This window comes from Pan paniscus, chromosome 19, assembly GCF_029289425.2.
Source record: "Pan paniscus chromosome 19, NHGRI_mPanPan1-v2.0_pri, whole genome shotgun sequence".
NCBI lineage: Eukaryota > Metazoa > Chordata > Mammalia > Primates > Hominidae > Pan > Pan paniscus.
Window position 1 is genome coordinate 32,106,931 of NC_073268.2, and position 21,547 is coordinate 32,128,477.

The window sequence follows — 21,547 nt, forward strand, 5'->3', positions numbered from 1 at the left end:
CGCAGACCTCCGCCCTGAGTGGGTGGGACTAAGAGGCGCGAAGAGGTGGCAGCCATCTTGTCCGTTTCAGAGTTTTTCGCTTTCGCTGGCTGTGCTTGCGGAGCACTTTGGGTTTCATTTGTAAAGGAGCCGGAGCCCCAGGTACGCTAAGGGGCATGCGAATGGAAAACAGAAAACAAAAAAACGGAAAAGATTGCCAGTGCAGTTAGGGCCGATCACAAATAAAGATAGAGACAGCGCCCAATTTTAATTTTGTTTCAATTGAACAGTAAATGTTGATTATGTGCCTATTAAATGCTAAACCAAATAAGTTAGTCTCTGCTTTGTAACTCGCAGATTGGTGACAGACGAGTACACAATGCAGAGTTCTCAGTGCGGCGTTGGGGAAAATGCGAAGTGCTGTAGGACCTCAGAGAGCGGGAGTCCTAGGCGGCCGTAGTGGTAGTGGTCGTTGGGTTGTCAAGTAAGGTTTTGTTTTTCTTTGTTTTGTTTTATTTTTCTGAGACCAAGTCTCGCTCTGTCTCCCAGGCTGGAGTGCAGCGGCGCGATCTCTGCTCACTGCAACCTCCGTCTCCCGGGTTCAAGCGATTCTCCTACCTCAGCCTCCCGAGTAGCTGGGACTGCAGGCCCGCGCCACCAAGCCCGGCTAATTTTTGTAATTTTAGTAGAATGGGGTTTCACCATGTTAGCGAGGCTGGTCTCGAACTCCTGGGCTCAAGTGATCCGCCCGCCTCGGCCTCCCAGAGTGCTGGATTGCAGGCTTGAGCCGCTGCGCCCGACATAAGAAAGGTTTCTTGAGTCAACGGGAGCAAGCAAGGTGAAGGAAAGGGTATCTCCGTAAGGGAGCAAAGAGTTTAAGTCTTTGAGGCTGGGCACCTGAAAAACTAATCTGGTAAGACTGGAGCTGATAGCTGGGCGCGGTTGCTCACGCCAGTAATCCCAACACTATGGGCCAAGGCCGAGGCAGGCGGATCACTTGAGGTCAGGAGTTCGAGACCAGCCTGGCCGACATGGTGAAACCCTGTCTCTACTAAAAATACAAAAATTAGCCAGGCGTAGTGGCAGGCGCCTGTAACCTCAGCTACTCGGGAGAATGAGGCAGGAGAATCACTTGGACCTGGGAGGTGAAGGTTGCAGTGAACCGAGATCTCGCCATTGCATTCCAGCCTGGGTGACAGAGTGAGACTCCGTCTCAAAAAAAAAAAAAAAAAAAAAAAAAAAAAGACTGGAGCTGTCAGTGAAGGTGCTGGTCACAAGAGATAATCTTAGGGAGGCTAGCAAAGGCGGGTTCTGGCGAACCCTAGAAGCATTCTCAGAAGTTGGATTTCATGCTGAAGTCTCTGAGAAGGCACAGAGTGGTTCTAAGAGGGCAACTGGAGGATCATGCAAGTGAGAGGTGGTTAAAAGCCCAGTGCTTGGGTTCATAGTCCACCAGTGCCACTGCCTAGCTGCCTGACTTTGGGCAAGGCAGTTAAACTTCATCTTGGCTGCACTTAGAACAGAGCTTAGCGTATAATAATAACTAGTATTGTAAATTATGTTACTATTAAAAGCAAAAAATAATAGCAGACATCCATGGAGCACCTACCGTGTGCCAAGCATTGTAGTGAGTTTTAACATTATTTGTCTCAGCCTCTGGGGTAGGAGCCATTATTGTCAACTTGTTAATAGAGATGAGATAAAAGAGACTTAAGAGAGCTGGAATAATTTGCCCAAAAACACAAAGTATGTGTGGAGCTGAATTAAATTTGAATTTTAAAGGATCAGTTTAGGCTGGGCGCAGTGGCTCACACCTGTAATCCCAGCACTGTGGGAGGCTGAGGCGGGTGGATCACCTGAGATCAGGAGTTGAAGACCAGCCTGGCCAACATGGTGAAACCCGGTCTTTACTAAAAATACCAAAAAAAAAATTAGCCAGGCGTGGTGGGGCATGCCTGTAATCCCAGCTACTCCGGAGGCTGAGGCAGGAGAATCGCTTGAACCCGGGAGTCGGAGGCTGCAGTGAGCCGAGATCACTCTGCTGCACTCCAGCCTGGGCGACAGAGCAAGACTCTGTCTCAAAAAGAAAAAAAAAAAAAAAAAGTTCAGGCTGGGTGCAGTTGCTCAAGCCTGTAATCGCCGTGCTTTGAGAGACTGAGGCAAGAGGGTGGCTTGAAGCCAGGAGTGTGAGACCAACCTGGGCACCATAGTGAGACCATCTCTATGAAAAAATAAATTAAAAAATGAAAAAGTTTAAAACTGTATTGCAATGTGCTGAATATCCCCCCAACTGCTTGAACCGTAATCACCAATGTGATAGCATTAAGAGGTGGGACCTTTAGCAGGTGATTAAATCATGAGTAAACTGGGGGGGGGGGTGGGATTAGTGATTTTATTAAAGTGCTGGAAGGAACTAAACTCTCTACTCTCTCTTGCCTCAACCAAATGAGGATGCAGCAAGAATGCCCTCATCAGACACTATTAGTGCCTTGATCTTGGATTTCCAAATTTCCAGACTATAAGAAAATAAAATTCAGTGGGTGTGGTGGTGGCTCACCCCTGTAATCCCAACACTTTGGGAGGCTGAGGTGGGTGGATCACCTGAGGTCAGGAGTTCGAGACCAGCCTGGCCAACATGATGAAACCCTGTCTCTACTAAAAAATACAAAAAAAACAGCTGGGTGTGGTGGCGGGCGCCTGTAATCCCAGCTACTCTGGAGGCTGAGGCAGGAGAATCACTTGAACCCAGGAGGCGGAGGTTGTAGTGAGCCGAGATTGCGCCATTGCACTCCAGCCTGTGCAATAAGAGCGAAACTCCATCTTGGGGGAAAAAAAAGAAAGAAAAGAAATAAAATTCTGGCCAGATGTGGTGGCTCATGCCTGTAATCCCAGCACTTTGGGAGGCCGATGTGGGTTGATCACCTGAGATCAGGAGTTCAAGACCAGCCTTGCCAACATGGCAAAATCCTGTCTCTACTAAAAATACAAAAATTAGCTGGGCATTGTGGTGGGTGCCTGTAATCCCAGCTACTCAGGAGGCTGAGACAGTAGAACCCAGGCTGAGGCTTGAACCTGGCAGGTGGAGGTTGCAGTGAGCTGAGATTGTGCCACTGTACTCCAGCCTTGGTGTCAGAGTGAGACTCCAGCTCCAAAAAAAGAAAGAAAGAAAGAAATACAATTCTGTTATTCATAAATTCCCCAGTCTGTGGTGTTTGTTACAGCACCATAAACAGATTAAAACACTTTTACTATGAAAGCAATAAGCAATAAAATATTGCTGTTAGTTGGGAGGCTTAGGCAGGCGGATCACCTGAGGTCAAGAGATTGAGACCATCCTGGCCAACATGGTGAAACCCTGTCTCTGCTAAAAATACAAAAATTAGCTGGGCCTAGTGGCGTGTGCCTGTAGTTCCAGCTACTCGGGAGGCTGAGGCAGGAGAATCGCTTGAACCCGGGAGGCAGAGGTTGCAGTGAGCCGAGATCGTGCCACTGCACTCCAGCCTGGCAACAGAGCGAGACTGCGTCTCAAAAAAAAACAAAAAAAAATTGCTGTTAGAAATTAAAGAAGGCCTGGTGCACTAGCTCATTCCTGTAATCCCAGTACCTTGGGAGGCTGAGGTGGGAGAATCACTTGAAGCCGGAAGTTTAAGGCGAGCCTGGGCAACAAAGCAATATCCTGTCTCTATGAAAAAATTAAAAATTAGCTGGGTTTCGGTGGCCCAGGCTGGTAGTGTGCAGTGGTGCAATCGTAGCACACTGCAGCCTGGATCTCCTGGGCTCAATGGATCCTCCCACCTCAGCCCACGGAGTAGCAGAGACTACAGGGCCATGCCACCATGCCTTGCTAATTTTTGTGTTTTTTGTAGAGATAAGGTCTCACTTTGTTGTCCAGGCTGGTCTTGAACTCCTGGGCTCAAGTGATCCTCCTGCCTTAGCTTCTAAGTGTTAAGATTAACAAGCGTGAGCCACCATGCTGTGCCTCTCGTTGTAGTGAGTTTATAGATAAGCAAGGGGAGGAGGCTAGAATGATCCATGCGGCCATGGATTAGAGCTGGAGACACCAGAATGAACTTGTGTTTATTTTAAAATAGATACATAGAGAAATATTTACGGATATGTGTATATCTAAAGTTAGTATAGATACATATATCAGCTGAGAGGGCCTAGAAGCAATAATGTCCCATATCAAGCATACTTTGTCCAGAGATCTTGGTTTGTAATACCATTCTCCAGTAAAAGCAACCTGAGGTCCTTGGAGAAATGGTTGATGCGGACCAGGCACGGTGGCTCATGCCTGTAATCCCAGCACTTTGGGAAGCCGAAGAGGGTGGATCACGAGGTCAGGAGTTCGAGACCAGCCTGACGAAACATGGGGATCCTGCTGCCTCAGACTCCCGAGTAGCTGGGACTACAGGCGTGCGCCACCACGCCCGCCTAATTCTTATATTTTTAGTAGAGACAGGGTTTCACCATGTTGGCCAGGGTGGCCTCAATCTCCTGACCTTGTCATCTGCCTGCCTCAGCCTTCCAAAGTGCTGGGATTACAGGTGTGAGCCACGGCGCCCGGCCAGGGGAATTCTTTTCAACCTAGAATTCAATGTCCGATCATATCAATCTAAAATTCTATTTCTTTTTTTCCCCCCTGAGATGGAGTCTTACTCTGTTGCCCAGGCTGGAGAGCAGTGGCATGATCTTGGCTCACTGCAACCTCTGCCTCCCAGGTTCAAGTGATTCTTCTGCCTCAGCCTCCTGAGTAGCTGGGATCACAGGCGTGCACCACCAGGCCCGGCTAATTGTTGTGTTTTTAATAGAGACGGGGTTTCACCATGTTGGCCAGGCTGATCTCGAACTCCTGACCTTGTGATCCGCCTGCTTCAGCCTCCCAAAGTGCTGGGATTACAGGTGTGTGCCACCATGCCTGGCCCCTAAAATTCTATTTCTAAGGAATATCCAATCAAATGTGAAAATACAATAAAGACGTGAGGATATATTTTCAGACATGCAAGGGCTTAAAAATTATTTTATATATACCCTTTCTTGGCTAATATTGGAGGCAGTACTTGAGCAAATCAAGAGAACAAACCATAATCTAGAAAAAATGGGATTAACAGGGAAGAATGTGAAGAAATCCAGATAAGAATAGAAGAAAGGGTTGTTGGGGGGACTCTATTACTTCCTTTCTTTCTTTTTTTTATTTTTATTTTTATTTATTTATTTATTTTGAGACAGAGTCTCACTCTGTCACCCAGGCTGGAGTGCAGTGGCATGATTTCGGCTCACTGCAACCTCTGCCTCCCGGGTTCGAGTGAGTCTTCTGCCTCAGCCTTCTGAGTAGCTGCGACTACAGGTGTGTGCCACCATGCCAGGCTAACTTTTGTATTTTCAGTAGAGATGGGGTTTCACCATATTGGCCAGGCTGGCCTCAAACTCCTGACCTCGCGATCCACCCACCTTGGCCTCCCAAAGTGCTGGGATTACAGGTGTGAGCCACCACGCCCGGCCATATTAGTTTCTTTCTTTCTTTTTTTTTTTTGAGACAGAGTCTGGCTCTATGGCCCAGGCTGGAGTGCACTCTGCCTCCCAGGTTCATGCCATTCTCCTGCCTCAGCCTCCCAAGTAGCTGGGACTACAGGTGCCCACCACCTCACTGGGCTAATTTTTTGTATTTTTAGTAGAGATGGGGTTTCACCGTATTAGCCAGGATGGTCTCGATCTCCTGACCTTGTGATCCGCCTGCCTCGGCCTCCCAAAGTGCTGGGATTACAGGCGTGAGCCACCACACCCAGCCACTGTATTAGTTTCTTATGGCTGCTATAACATGTACCACCTGGGCACGGTGGCTCACACCTGTAATCTCAGCACTTCAGGAGGATGGGGCAGAAGGATCACTTGAGCCCAGGAGTTCAAGACCAGCCTGAGCAACAAAGTGATACCCTGTCTCTATAAAAAATAAAAATACAGCTGTTTCCTGAGTGAGATTTGGTTTTCAGTCTTGGCAAATGAAGACCATTTTGGGGTTAAATGGGCTCTTTTTTCTCAATTCCTTGATATGGACCTGTGCTGGGGACTGGTCAGCTATTCAAGTACAATGCACCCAGTTTTGGTTCTGTGCCAGGATTAAACCCACGATATTTCACAATTTGTATATGAACCCCAATGAAGTGTTTCTAGGAGATGGTTGCCTTGTAACCTAGTTTTGCCAAATATCTACTATGAGTTTTTCTACCATCCTCATGACTGTGGTAACTCAACCTCTCCAGGAAGTTCTTCTGCTTAAAACTAAAATCAAGTATATCTCAAGAGACTACTGTCCGATCTGAAATGCCTCTGTCATGTGTTGTCCGCAATCAGAATCCTCTTTTAAATGTAGTTGAAATGAGAGATAAGGAAACTGACAATGTTACTGAATGGGAGATAGAGGTGAGGATACCCATTGCGAATGAAGACATGGCAGTAACTTCTGCAATACAATCTTTTAAGAATCTGACTGCTATACTCCCTTGTTCATCAAATGAGTACCTTTATTGCAAGAGAAGAAACTGTGCTATCCACTTTGATATTGAGAGGCAATTTGGAATCTCTGCCGTAATTGCTTAGGACTGAGGATTTAATGTGCTATTTTTTGAAAATCTGAGAAGCAGGAAGGGGATTTAATGATCTCAACTGTTATCCATCTGAAAAACCTAACTTGTAATTTTAAATGAAATGGCAGGTTGCCTTCCACTATTCCTTTTTAAAAATAGGAACTGCCCCTGCTTTTAACTTTATGAAGTTTTATTTATGAATCAAGTTTGCACTACTAAAAATAAAAAAAACACACAAAACACATGCATGCACACACACACGGTGGCTTAAAACAATGGAAATGTATTATTTCACAGTTCTGGAGGCTGGAAGTTGACATGGAGGTGCTGGTGGGGACATACTCTCTTGAAGCCTCTAGGGGAGAATCTGTTCCATGACCTCTCCTAGCTTCTGGTGATGACCATCAATCCTTGACATTCCTTGGTTTGTAGATACATCACTCCAGTCTGCCTCCTCCTTCACGTGGCGCTATGGTTTGAGTGTTTGTCCACTCCCAAATTCATGTTGAAATGTAATTGCCATTGTAAGACTATTAAGAAGTGGGGCCTTTAAGAGCTGACTATAAATTGCCCAGTCTTTGGTATCCTTTTATAGCATCATAAAATGGACTGAGACAGAAAACTGGTACCAGAGAATGGGGTGTTGCAGAAACAAACACCTGAGAGTGTGAGTTGGTGTTAGAACTGGGTAATGGGCAGAGACTGGAAGGGTAGCTGGGATTACAGGCGTGAACCACCACACGTGGCTAATTTTTTTGTACTTTTAGTAGAGACACAGTTTCACCATGTTGCCCAGGCTGGTCTTGAACTCCTGACCTCAAGTGATCCGCTTGCGTCGGTCTCCCAAAGCACTGGAATTACAGGCGTGAGCCACCGTGCCCGACCTTTTAGTTTTTATGTAGTCATTTTTTAAAACGTTTTCCTGTATGACTTCTAAGTGTTTTGTTATGTTTGGAAAGACCCTCTTCAAGAATTAACAAAATTATCCCATATTTTCACTTTAACAAAATTCATTTTAAATTCTTAACTTTTTGATCAAACGGGTGTCTGTGTGTGCTGGCACGCGCGCAAGGAGGCAGACGAGTAGCCTTATTTTTTTCCATGTGGCTAGGTAGTTGTGCCACCTTTATCACATAGAAAGTTTCCCAGATGTCTCAAAGGAAAATAAGTTCAAAATAAATGGTAAAAGCTTTTCAGTAAAGGCGAACTCAGTACGCCTGTCAGCCCCTGTGGGGAGAAGAGACTCCCTTTCCAGGCCAGTCCTTGCCTGCGAACCCGGGGAAACCAGCGGAACGCAGGTGTGCGAGGGCCGGGAGCCGGACGAGCCCTGATACCGACGGCTGCACGGCAGCAGGGGAGCCGTTTGGCGGAGACACAGGGCCGCTCAGAGGCCGCCGCGATGCTCCCCTCTTTGCAAGAGTCGATGGATGGAGATGAAAAGGAACTAGAGAGCAGCGAAGAGGGAGGCTCAGCCGAGGAGCGGAGACTCGAGCCGCCGTCCAGCAGCCACTACTGTCTTTACAGCTATCGCGGAAGCAGGTGCTGGCGCCCAGCTCGGCCTGCCAGCCCGCCCGCCCCTGCGGCCCCGCCCCCGGCCCGCCGCCCGGCCTTGCACCCCACCCCCGGCCCAGCGGCCCGGCCGCTCCTAAAAGCCATCTTCTCCTCTCCCAGCCAAAGGTCTCTGGCCTGAAGGGCGCTCCTCGCCTCCCGCTGCTCTTCCTGGCCCTCCTCGTGGACTTGTATGCCTGACCCAACCATGCCTGTGCCCTTCATCTGCCCCTATATCATCCCAGCCTCTTACTCTCGCGGCTGCCCTTTGTTTAGCGCAGTGCCCCGCACGCTCAATAATTTCAGTTCCCGTCCCCTCTCCTTTCTGTCATTATCTCCCCACTTCTCCCATTTCTGTCACACACACCCCCATCCCCACCCTCTGGTTTTCCTCTGTTCCTTGATTCCTCTTTTTCCTCCTTCTGACTTTCCTGGAACCTTCTTGGCCTTGTCAAGTTTGGTTTTTAAAGGAGTTTCCTTGAACCTTCTGGGTATTTAGCCTTTCCTCCACCCGTTAAGTGGCCTGGAGAGAGAAGGGGCTCTTGTCAGCACTGCTGTATGGGTTTTCCTTGTCATGAGAATAGGCAGTGCACTTCCACCTTGCAGCATTTTTAGTTGACTCCTTGCCTTACCCTGCTTGCCAGGCCCCCATACTCCTCTTGCTTTAGAGCCCATAATTGATAGCACTATTGGTTTTGTGGCTTGTAGATTGGCGCAGCAACGAGGGGACAGTGAGGACGGAAGCCCAAGTGGCACAAATGCAGAAACTCCCTCTGGTGATGATTTCAGGTAAAAAGAGCTTCAGCATAATTCATGCATGTGCTTTCATCTTCCCTGCATCTCTGGCCTGTACATGTCAGTGGATACTCTATTTCCACTGAGCTTTCCCTGAGTCAAACCGTCAATTCCTCCTATCCCCTAGGAACCTCACCCTGATTTCCTCATTGGCTGGTTCATTCAAGGCTGGGGCAAACAAATCCACATACTGATAGTGTGCTTGGTGATTAGCCAGAAAGAAATCCTTTTTTTTTTCTTTTTCCTTTTAAATTGAGACAGGGTCTTGCTCTGCTGCCCAGGCTGGAGTGCAGTGGCATGACTTTGGCTCACTGCAGCGTCAACCTCCCCGGCCTCAGGTGATCCTCTCACCTCAGCCTCCCCAGTAGCTGAGACTACTGACCACCACGCCTGGCTAATTTTTGTATTTCTGGTAGAGATGGGGTTTCACCATGTTGCCCAGGCTGGTCTTGAACTCCTGGACTCAAGTGTTCCGCCCACCTCTGCCTCCCAAAGTGTTGGGATTACAGGCATAAGCCACCTTGCCCAGCCCTGAATTTTTTTTTTTTTTTTTTTTTTTTTTTTTGAGACAGAGTCTCCCTCTGTTGCCCAGTCTGGAGTGCAGTGGTGTGATCTCAGCTCACTGCAAGCTCTGCCTCCCGGGTTCACGCCATTCTCCTGCCTCAGCCTCCCGAGTAGCTAGGACTACAGGCACCCACCACCACGCCCGGCTAATTTTTTTGTATTTTTTTTTAGTAGAGACGGGGTTTCACTGTGTTAGCCAGGATGATCTCTATCTCTTGACCTTGTGGTCCACCCGCCTCGGCCTCCCAAAGTGCTGGGATTACAGGCGTGAGCCACTGCTCCCGGCCCCAGCCCTGAAATTTTTAAATCATCAATTATACCTCAATAAAGTTGAAAGATAAAAAAGATAAGAATGTGTGCAGGGGTGTGATTATAATGACTGACCATGGAATTAAGGCAGAATAAGGAGGGAAGTGAGATGAGAAACTTGAGAGACTGAAAAAGAGGTAGGGTCAGTGGATTGGGGGTTCCAGTGGAGTCACAGTACTGGAGAGAATGAGCTGGAAAGATAGGAATATTTTAAGCTATTTGATGAGGTAGATCATACTTAGTGACATACATTCCTAGAAGCCGCACCAATAGGGGTCATAAGGACAGCTTTCCCCAGTCCTTAAAAGAGCCCCTGGCTTTGGTACCATTCTGTCTGACTTAATGGGTGTGAATACACTAGTCCACTGGTAAAGAATGTGTGTCTTTCATTTGTCAAGCCTCTCCTTGGCAGATACTAATCTACCATCCGAAGTGGAGCCAGAGCTGCGCAGTTTCATTGCTAAGCGTCTTTCAAGAGGTGCAGTCTTTGAAGGGCTGGGTAATGTTGCATCTGTGGAGCTAAAGTAAGTGCAAAATGTGCTGTGTCCTGAGTTTTTATTTCTGAACTAAATATGAGAAGTGATGAGAAACTCCAAAAGATCAGCTCCTACTAGACCTGCAGAATTTGTCTTTATTCTCTGGCAGCCCGAGCACTGGGCCTCACACATAAACATTTGTGGAATGGAATTAATTGAATGGCAGAGACCCTGGCACCAAATTGCACTTTATTTAATTAGTTTATTTTTTTTTTGAGACAGGGTCTTGCTTTGTTGCCCAGGCTGGAGTGCAGTGGCCCGATTACAGCTCACTGCAGCCTTGACCTCCTGGGCTTAATCAGTCCTCTCACTTCAGCCTCCCAAGTAGCTGGGACTGCAGGCAGGGACTACGATGCCCAGCAATTTTTTTAATTTTTTTTTTTTTTTTTTTTTTTTTTAGAAATGGGGTCCTACTATGTTGCCCAGGCTAATAAGTTTTGTACTTAGAAGAAGAAAAGTGTTGATTATTAAAACTAAATTTGTATACAGTTTGTATTTTCACAAACTTTTATGTAGTTTTCCTTACAAAGGGGAAATATAGCAGATACTCTTATTTTCATTTTCAGATGAGGAAATAAACTCAGAGTTTATGTAAACTTAAGTCATGAGGCTGGTCAAATTGATGGAGTTCAGGCTTAAACATGAGCATTCTTAGTCCAATTCCAACTGTCTTTCCATTACACCTCTCCTTTTTTGTTTTGTTTTGTTTTTTTTAAGACAGAGTCTCACTCTGTTGCCCAGACTGGAGTACAGTAGCATGATCTTGGCTTGCTGCAACCTCCGCCTCCCTGGTTCAAGCAATTCTCCTGCCTCAGCCTCCCGAATAGCTGGGATTACAGGCATGCACCACCATACCCGGCTAATTTTTGTATTTTTAGTAGAGATGGGGTTTCACCATGTTGGCCAGGCTGGTCTCGAACTCCTGACCTCAGGTGATTCACCCGCCTTGGCCTCCCAAAGTGCTGGGATTACAGGTGTGAGCCACTGTGCCCAGCCTCCATTACACCTCTTTATTCTAGTTCAACTCAGACCGTGAAGTTAGCATACAGGTCCCCTCAGGAGTTTGAGGCCACTTCCCAAGGATAAGGCCACCTTCAGTCACATCTGCCTTAAACATCAATTTGTGAAGGTTTGGGAGAAGGGAGAACATGCTTTTTTTTAATATAAACATGGGTATGAACTAGAGTGAAATTTGTGTGAATTTTTCACATAAGACAGGAGAATTCAAAGAAATTTCATGTATGTTAGTGGCTGCTTTAACTAAAGCCCTCCAGGGTATACATTCATTTTTCTTTTCTGCTGCAAGTACACCAACGAGAAGTCTGGGAAGCTCTGAGTTAGTGGGCAGTTTAATGGTGTTGCCAGATCAAGATGACCGGAATTCAGAGCAGTCCACAAAATTATAGATGCATGAGTAACCAAAATAATGCATTTGACATTTTCTTTCTTTTCTAGAATTCCAGGTTACCGAGTTGGTTGTTATTACTGCCTTTTCCAAAATGAAAAACTGCTTCCTGAAACAGTAACAATAGACTCTGAACATAACCCTTCAGAATATGTGGTCTGTTTTTTAGGAGGGTCTGAAAAAGGACTTGAGCTATATCCTTTCTTTGGTTTTTGAGAACATCAGGAAGGAAAACGTGGGAAGGCAGGTGGAAGAATATTGCTACCAACCTCCAAAAAGCTTTTCTACTCCTCGTGTATTTAGTTGAATTTCATACCTTCATGTAGCTACTTTGCCTTGGCTTGTTTGCATTTGCAGCTCACATTATTTGAGAGATTTTATATTTCTCGTTGAGAGATGAAATACTGTCTTCATTATTCATCCTTTATTGCTTCCTTAAGAACATACTTTCAGGCTTGAATTGGACAAGTACATTCAAGGGCTGAAAAATAACATGAATTGTGAGGTAAGGTGACTGACTTAATGGTTTTTAAAGACTGAAATGGGGCCAGGCTCAGTGGCTCACGCCTGTAATCCCAGCACTTTGGGAGGCCGAGGTGGGCAGATCACAGGGTCAGAGACCAGCCTGGTCAATATGATGAAACTTCATCTCTACTAAAAATTAGCCAGGCATGGTGGCAGGCACCTGTAGTCCCAGCTACTTGGGAGGCTGAGGCAGGAGAATCGCTTGAACCCGGGAGGCAGAGGTTTCAGTGAGCCGAGATCACACCACTGCACTCCAGCCTGAGCGACAGAGTGAGACTCCATCTCAAAAATATAAAAAAATAACGACTGAAATGATTAATATACTGTGATTGCTCTACTTGTCAAATCATATAGGTAGACACAAAGACGCCTATATTCTAGAAGCTTGCCACCTTGTGAGCTAGTAGAGAGGTGAATTTTTTTTTTTTTTTTTTTTTTTTTTTGAGAGGGTCTTGCTTTGTTGCCCAGGCTGCAGGGCAGTGGTACGATCAGGCTCACTGCAGCCTCAGATTCTTGGGACTCAAGCAGTCTTCTCGCCTCAGCCTCCTAAATAGCTGGGACTACAGGCAAATACCAACACGCCTGGCTAACTTTTGGTATTTTTTGTCGAGATGGGGATCTCACTTTGTTGCCCAGGCTGGTCTAGGATTCCTGGCCTCAAGCAATCCTCCCTCCTCAGCCACCCAAAGTGCTGAGATTACAGACGCAAGCCATTGTGCCCGGCCTACAGGTGGTTTCTTTTTCTTTTTCATTTTTTGAGATAGGGTCTCACTCTATCACCCAGGCTGGAGTGCAGTGGCACGATCATGGCTTACTGCAGCCTTTTCTGGGCTCCAGCGATCCTCCCACCTCAGCCTCCCAAGTAGCTGGTACCACAGGCATGCACCACCATGCCCAGCTAATTGTATTTTTGGTAGAGGTGGGGTTTTGCCATATTGCCCAGGCTTGTCTTGAACTCTTGAACTGCTGATCTCAAGTAATCCACCTGCCTCGGCCTCCCAAAGTGCTGGGATTACAGGTATGAGCCACTGCACCCAGCCTACAGGTGATTTTAAAGGGATACAGGAAACATAGTCCTGTAAGTGCTGAAAGTTTCACAAGACTACTTCTGATGTTTTGTATCTATGAAAAACTCGATCTATTCAATGGCATGTAGTAACATGCCTGGCGAGGAAGAGGATGTCCTTTTCCTGATTTCTAGCGTATAAGATTTATATTATGGTCAGAAGTACCGGTCCATGCAGCCTCTGGCACCAAAGACATGCTATGCAATAGTATGGCTGTTCTTGAACTAAACATCAAAGATTCTTAAAAACATTCTATTTTCATTAATTGATCTTTTATGAATTAGGCATATCCATATCAACTTAGTCAAACCTTTGAAAAACTGTCTGGGTGTGGTGGCTCACACCTGTAATCTCAGCACTTTGAGAGGCCAAAGCGGGCAGATCACTTGAGCCCAGGAGTTCAAGGCCAGCCTGGGCAACAAAGTGAAACCCCATCTCTACAACAAATACAAAAATTAGCCAGGCATGGTGGCATGCGCCTGTAGTCCCAGCTACTTGGGAGGCTGAGGTGGGAGGATCACTTGAGCCTGGGAAGTTGAGGCTGCAGTGAGCTATGATTGCACCACTGCACTCCAGCCTGGGTGACAGAGTGAGACCCTGTCTCAAAAAAGCAAACAAAAACAATGCTTTCAGCTTGTAGCAGTTGTTAGTCATGACTCTCACAAATTTACTACCCATTACATATATAGTAGTAGTTATACTTTTCACATACTTAGAAGATACTGCAGGAGAGAGGAAGGGATAGTGCAGGAGTGAGCAACTGATGCAAGTCTAATAGAGTTGTTCTCCCGGACTAGAGGTCTTCGTGTGTGACACTAGTCTTCAGGGAGCAGCATAGCCTAGAAAGCCAGATGTGCTCACGGCAGCATGTCTGACATCTGGAGTGGAGTGGAGTGCTTTGATGAGTTACTTGTATCCTTCCCCGTTCACATTCTGAATACGAATGAATTCTCTATCTACATGCTGTTAGTCATTCAAAAGGCACTTAATAAGCTCATACTATGCATGTTTTAGACACTGTACCACAAGTGCCAGGGAAATGAGGATTATTGAGTGAGTATCTCCATTGAGTGCACAGTACAGTGGGAGGAGAGGGACTTGTGAGTGCCCAACTCTTCCCTGTGAAGAAATAGCATGGAACCCTATTCAGTCTCTTCATTTTATAGAATGCATTTCTTGGTGTGTTTTAAATAAATTCAGTACAGATTTAATCCTCACCCTGCCCAATAAGCCAGGAAAGGTATATCACAATCTCTTTTTTTGAATTGGTGGTGTTAGCTTTAAAAAGGGAGGTGTCTATCCTGGTCTTTTTCACCATCAAGGATATGATGAAGAAAATATGAAGTCCACTAAAGGAAAGGCTTATATTAAAGCAAATGATGTTCTTTCTTGATTTAGGAAAGGGGCCTGGAGAGTCACATAAAATCCTATCTGAGCAGCTGGTTTGAGGATGTTGTATGCCCAATCCAAAGGGTTGTTCTTCTCTTTCAGGAAAAGCTTACCTTTCTGCTACATGCCGTAAGTACTGCCAAATGAGAGCATTTCCTTAACTGAGAATGACTTTGGATGATTTAGAAACATACTCATTTTCTCTGAACATGACTCCCATCCCTCCCCAAATATTCAAACTATGCTTGCTATCAAGATAGACCACACTTTATTTTCTCAGATCTAGAAAGTGATATTACTAAGGTAGAGTTGAATTTCAAATGCTGAGTCTTCCTAATAGGATAAAACATTTTAAAATAATTACTTTTCCAAGTGATCTGGGAAAGGTATAGTTTCCAAAACAATTTGAAAAGGAAAACAAAAATCCAGAGCAATTTTGATTCTATAAAATGTTAATAAGCAGTGGCTGAACAAGGCTCTGGAGAGCTTGTGACCAGTGCCCATCAATTGTTGTCCAGTGTGGTAGGGACTTATGGGGACATTTAGTCATGAGTAGCTGCTCAAGAAAAACTGGAATATATGTACCAATCAGGCTTTATTTTTCTCTCATAGGCTTTGAGTTACACTCCTGTTGAAGTTAAAGAATCAGATGAAAAAACAAAGAGAGACATTAACAGGTAAAGAACAGTTTTTTCAAAGAGAAAAGCTTTTCCACAGCAAGATTGACATCTGTGTTTGTAAACTGCTCCTTCCATCCCTTCCCCACCAGCCCAGTGCAAAATAAATTTGTTTTCATCCTTCCGTCCTGCAATATTGTTTGTGGAAATGGACTTGTGTGTGTGGCAGGTTTCTGAGTGTGGCCAGTCTTCAAGGACTTATTCATGAAGGCACCATGACTTCTTTGTGCATGGCCATGACAGAGGAGCAGCATAAGTCTGTGGTCATCGATTGCAGCAGCTCCCAGCCTCAGTTCTGCAATGCAGGTGAGCTACAACCTCTGAAGCAGCCTTCCTACATCTCTTGCGAGTCCCCATCTTTGCACTGAGAGCCTATGATACAACCTTATTCTTCCTGCCTTGTGCAGTTTTACATGGTTATCTCAAACCATGAGAAACCACTTGGTGAAAACAATATAATTGTAGAAACATGGAAATCATGCCATGCCTAGCAATTCCACATCTAGGTACATAAAGAAATTCTAGTATGTGTACACAAGGAGACGAATTTTAAAATGTCCATAAAGGCATTACTTGAAAAAGCAAGGAATTGGAAGCAATTTAAGTGTTTATCAACAGGAAAACTGATAAGCTGCTATATTCATGCAATGGAATATAACAGAGCAGTGAAAATGAATGAACTAGAGCTACTTGTGTCAATATAGCTCTCAAACATACTATTTAGTGAAATAGCCATAAAAGAAAAAATACATAAAAGTTTTAACATATGCAGAATAATGTAGATAAGGCTTACACGTGCAAAGGTATATGGGAAAAGTTTAAAGACGTCTGTGGGAATGATTATCCTTTCTGATGGGAAAGGAAGGGGGATGTGATTGGGAAGGGGCATACAGCGGGCTTCAGCCATTTTGGTATTCCTTAGCCATGTGGTGAGCACACTGTTTTTTTAGGCCATTATACATGTCTTAAATAATTCATTATAGGTGTTTTTATAAAGAAATAAATGGGTCAGGCGCAGTGGCTCACACATGTAATCCCAGCACTTTGGGAGGCTGAGGCAGGTGGATCATCTGAGGTCAGGAGTTTGAGACCAGCCTGGCCAATATGGTGAAACCCCGTCTCTACTAACAATATAAAAAAATTAGCCAGGCATGGTGGCAGGCGCCTGTAATCCCAGCTACTCAGGAGGAGAATCGCTTGAATCCAGGAGGCGGAGGTTGCAGTGAGCCGAGATCGCGCAATTGCACTCCAGCTGGGCAACAAGAGCGAATCTCCCGTCTCAAATAAATAAATAAATAAAGCTTTGTAAAATTTCATTTTATTTAGTCTCTCTGAAATGTTTTATAGGAAGTAACCGGTTTTGTGAGGATTGGATGCAAGCTTTTTTAAATGGTGCCAAAGGAGGTAACCCTTTTCTTTTCCGACAAGTACTGGAGAACTTTAAACTAAAGGTAATTAGTTGGCTGTGTGCCAAGTGCCACATGAAATTTTTGTCTGAATTTTAATTAGTACCAGTGACAGAGTAACAAATTGCTTTATAGCTGTGATGTCTGTTAATTAGGATGTTCTCAAAACTGGAATTATCAGAAGACATTTACTTTATTTTTTGGCAGCTTCTGTATACATATCATTTCTAATAAATTGGGTTGAATGCTTGCTTATATTTAAGGAACATCAGTCTTACAATTTGTGACTTAACTTAGTTGGAAAGCACAAAAAAACTGGTTCAGTGCCTAAGTTTTCAAAATTCTGATGGGGGCTGGGCGCAGTGGCTCACCCCTGTAATCCCAGCACTTTGGGAGACCATGGCAGGTGGATTGCTTGAGGCCAGGAGTTCAAGACCAGCCTGGCCAACATGGCAAAACCCTTTCTCTACTAAAATTATAAAAATTAGCTGGGCCTGGTGGCGCATGCCTGTAATCCTGGCTATGTCAGGTGGCTGAGGCACGAAAATTGCTTGAACCCAGGAGGCAGAGGTTGCAGTGAGCCCAGATTGTGCCACTGCACTCCGACCTAGGTGACAGAGTGAGACTCTGTCTAAAAAAAAAAAATTCTGATGGGGACGTGTTGTCACCTTATTTAGTTTTGTTTGTTTGTTTTAAGAGACAGAATCTTACTCTGTCACTCAGGCTAGAGTGCAGTGGTGCAATCATGGCTTACTGCAGCCTTAACCTCCTGGGTTCAAGCAGTCTTCCTGTCTCAGCCTCCTGAGTAGCTGGAACTACAGGTGTGCACCACCACACTCAGCTAATTATTTTTATTTTTTGTAGAGATGGGGTCTTGCTGTGTTGCCCAGGCTAGTCTCAAACTACCGGCCCTTAGGCAATCCTTTTGCCTGGAGCTCTCAAAGTGTTGGGATTACAGACATGAGCCACCATGCTAGGTAGATTATTTTAAAGTATTTTTATTTTGTATAAGAGATTTTTGGCTGCGCATGGTGGCTCACGCCTGTAATTCCAACACTTTGGGAGGCCGAGGCGGGTGGATCACTTGAGGTCAGAAGTTCGAGACCAGCCTGACCAACATGGTGAAACCCCGTCTCTACTAAAAATACAAAATTAGCCTGGTGTGGTGGCGCACACCTGTAGTCCCAGGTACTTGGGAGGCTGAGGCAGGAGAATCACTTGAACCCAGGAGGCAGAGTTTGTGGTGAACCGAGATCAAGCCATTGCGCTTCAGCCTGGGCAACAAGAGCGAAACAAAAAAAAAAAGGAGATTTTCTTCTTCTACCAAGGGCAAAGCATACTGCAATTTAAATTTTGGAAATATTTAATATGAAAAGCAAACAATTCAGGAAGATATGTTGAGTTCTCAGCTGGATAGGAGTTATTTTTTGAGCTTCATTATTGTTTCACTTAACACATTTTTAACTGGGTAATCTTTTTCTAGGCCATACAAGACACAAACAATTTGAAGAGATTTATCCGACAGGCAGAAATGAATCATTATGCTTTGTTTAAATGTTACATGTTCCTAAAGAACTGTGGTAGTGGAGATATACTTTTGAAGATTGTTAAAGTGGAACATGAAGAAATGCCTGAAGCCAAAAATGTGATAGCTGTCCTTGAAGAATTCATGAAAGAAGCTCTTGACCAAAGTTTTTGATCATATGTTTTGAGATAATTGTATGATCAAGTTGTATATTTAAGTCTTAGTGTTTGAAATTGCAGTTATAATTGTTCATAGGATTGCTATTTAAGATGATTTGAAACTCAATCCAGATTTTCTTTTTGTATTTTACCAATTTAACTTAAATAAAAATCTGAGGAACATCTTCACTGAGTCCTAGATAGATAATGTATGTGAGAGTTGTGAAATTTTAGTGTCTCACTGGCCCCATAAATTCCATGCTTCAGGAAGTTGTTGCTTAAAAAATTTCAGAGATGATTTTGTTTGTGGCTTTTCTCAGGAAAAGCCTGAGTTTGCTGCAGTATTTAGCAACTTTTCTTCTCAGAAAAACCATAATACTTCCTTTTCAGTGGACTGTAGCTTCTTAAAAAAAAATGTAATCCTAGTCTTAGAACAGATTAATACCACTACACCAGTTCAGAGATAGATCTGTGCATCCTGTGGGTGCTTGATACATTTTTTTGTCTAGTTGATAACGGCATGGATGATAAAGTCAGATTTTAAGTCAATATGCAAATCCTGAGTATGTAGAAAATTAAATGAGCTTTACAAATCGATGCACTAGCTTCAAGATAAAATATTATCTTTGAGCTGGGCGCAGTGGCTCAAGCCTGTAATCCCAGCACTTTGGGAGGCCGAGGCGGGCAGATCACGAGGTCAGGAGATCGAGACCATCCTGGCTAACACAGTGAAAGCCCGTCTCTACTAAAATACAAAAAATTAGCCAGGCATGATGGCGGGTGCCTGTAGTCCCAGCTACTCTGGAGGCTGAGGCAGGAGAGTGGCGTGAACCCAGGAGGTGGAGCTTGCAGTGAGCCGAGATCGCGCCACTGCACTCCAGCCTGGGCGACAGAGCGAGACTCTGTCTCAAAAAAAAAAAAAATTATCTCTGAGAGAAAGCTACTGCAGAAATCGCCTCCAGTCACCATTTCATTTATTTGTTCACAGGTATTTATGAAGAGCCTGTGTTTTCTTTTAGGTGAAAATGCTGGAGTTTTAAAACAGTGTTGAGAAAAGAAACAAAGTACATACAGTTTACAAGCAAACTGTAACATAAGGAATGCAAACAGTTTCTTCCTATTAGAGTTACTCATTGATTTTAGTTTTTTGTACATTTGTTACAAGCCTCAGATTGTTTTACTCTGAATCAATTGAAAGTGCCCTCAGCTAGCCATTTACAATTCCCATGGAAGCCTATGTAGCTACATACATACAATTGCAATTTGCTCGGGATAGCTCTTTAATAAATTCATTTGATAATGATTTTTGCTTAGAAGAATTCTGTTCTCACTTCCCTGAGGATGCTCAGAGGAGCACAAACCCATAAAACTGAGGAATCCTTTCTTAAATGGATCTAAATTCACATTAAGTGCTGAGTTTTAATTTTCAAAATGACTGACAATGGCCTTCTGCTTTCTCCTCTACATAAGCCTCGGGACATGACTCACCAAGCATTTCTTTTCTTTTAATGAGAAATACAATTCAGAATCTTCATAAATGCTTTCATACGGTTTTAAACTTTAATAACTTGGATTGTAGGCAGTATAGAAAAAAATCTAAGTAGCATTTTTCATAGTATTAAAGTGAGAGTGGCTGGGCACGATGGCTCATGCCTGTAATCCCAGCACTTTGAGAGGCCGAGGCGGGTGGATCACCTGAGGTCAGGAGTTCCAGACCAGCCTGACCAATATGGTGAAACCCTGTCTCTACTAAAATTACAAAAATTAGCTGGGAACTGTGGCATGTGCCTGTAGTCCCAGCTACTTGGGAGGCTGAGGCAGGAGAATAGCTTGAACCCGGGAGGCAGAGATTGCGGTGAGCCAAGATTATGCCACTGCATTCCAACCTGAGTGACAGAGCGAGACTCTGTCTCAAAAAAATAAAGTCAGGGTGACTAAGGAAAACTAGCAATTTTATGACACTGTCCTTGAATCTGACTGTCTTTTCCCAATGTAGTTGGTTCCCCACTTGGAAATCATTTTTTAAAGTAAGCTACATTAGCACATCAATGTTTTAAGTCTGAAAAAATACTTCATTTTCAAATTCATGTCATTCAAGAGTCTATGTTGTAAATGGCATTTAAAAGCAAATGTGTTACCTGCTTCAAATCATTTATGGATATAGGCAAGGTGTAATTACATATTCTCTGTGTGGTTGTATATATTTTTGTAATGTAGGCTCACTACATTACACAGCTCTATATGATAGTCTTATTTTATCTTTTTTTTTTTTTAATGAAATAGGGTCTCACTATGTTGCTCAGACTGGTCTTAAACTCTTGGACTCAAGCAATCCTCCCACCTTGGCTTCCCAAACTGAGCCACTGCACCCGGCCTCTGGTAGTCTTATTTTAAAAAAAGTAAGTCTGGGCCGGGTGTGGTGGCTCATGCCTGTAATCCCAGCACTTTGGGAGGCCTAGGCGGGCAGATCATGAGGTCAGGAGATCGAGACCATCCTGGCTAACACGGTGAAACCCCGTCTCTACTAAAAGTACAAAAAATTAGCCGGGCGTGGTGGCAGGCACCTGTAGTTCCAGCTACTTGGGAGGCTGAGGCAAGAGAATGGCGTGAACCCGGGAGGCGGAGCTTGCAGTGAGTCGAGATCACAGCACTGCACTCAAGCCTGGGCGACAGAGCGAGACTCCGTCTCAAAAAAAAAAAAAAAAAAGTCTGACAAACTCTGTATCACTACTGTAGACAAGGAAAATGGTGTCATGTAACTGAATATCTTGGTCATGAGAAGAAACCACAGAGTTCATGACTAGAAACGTACTGTATTCAAATTTTAATAAGCTACTATCTTGGCTTTTAAAGTTTTTTTGTTTGTTTTTGTTTTTGTTTTTGTTTTATTTTTTAAGATGGAATCTCGCTCTGTCACCCAGGCTGGAGTGCGGTGGTGCAATCTTGGCTCACTGCAACCTCTGCCTCCCAGGTTCAAGTGATTCTCCTGCCTCAGCCTCCCCAGTAGCTGGGACTACAGGCATGTGCCGCCACGCCTGGCTAATTTTTTGTATTTTTAGTAGAGACGGGGTTTCACCGTG

General features: G+C 44.5%; 1 protein-coding gene across 5 annotated transcripts; it reads left to right on the forward strand.

Moving 5' to 3' along the window:
• The first annotated feature begins 6 nt into the window (after positions 1 to 6).
• Positions 7 to 18,652, forward strand: C19H17orf75 (chromosome 19 C17orf75 homolog). Of its 5 annotated transcripts, none has more exons than XM_034942120.3 (10): positions 7 to 141; positions 8,820 to 8,900; positions 10,192 to 10,303; positions 11,771 to 11,914; positions 12,168 to 12,225; positions 14,711 to 14,830; positions 15,314 to 15,378; positions 15,548 to 15,684; positions 16,726 to 16,829; positions 18,268 to 18,652. In XM_034942120.3, the coding sequence occupies exons 2-10, from the start codon at positions 8,870 to 8,872 to the stop codon at positions 18,481 to 18,483; spliced, it is 987 nt and encodes a 328-aa protein (XP_034798011.1). In that variant the 5' UTR covers positions 7 to 141; positions 8,820 to 8,869; the 3' UTR covers positions 18,484 to 18,652. The 5 variants fall into 5 exon arrangements, with proteins under 5 accessions (XP_034798011.1, XP_034798008.1, XP_034798009.1 ...); XM_034942117.3 differs by lacking the exon at positions 7 to 141 and adding an exon at positions 7,851 to 8,102 and having other exon boundaries at positions 10,178 to 10,303; XM_034942118.3 differs by lacking the exon at positions 7 to 141 and adding an exon at positions 8,058 to 8,102.
• Positions 18,653 to 21,547: the final 2,895 nt, after the last annotated feature.

Bases quoted from the DNA above. Each gene is read 5' to 3' on its own strand.
- C19H17orf75 (XM_034942117.3), top strand. From the start codon at position 7,963: ATGCTCCCCTCTTTGCAAGAGTCGATGGATGGAGATGAAAAGGAACTA. The intron at 10,304-11,770 runs GTAAGTGCAAAA...TTTCTTTTCTAG, and splicing joins GTTGCATCTGTGGAGCTAAA to AATTCCAGGTTACCGAGTTG. The intron at 11,915-12,167 runs ATATCCTTTCTT...TTAAGAACATAC, and splicing joins TCTGAAAAAGGACTTGAGCT to TTTCAGGCTTGAATTGGACA.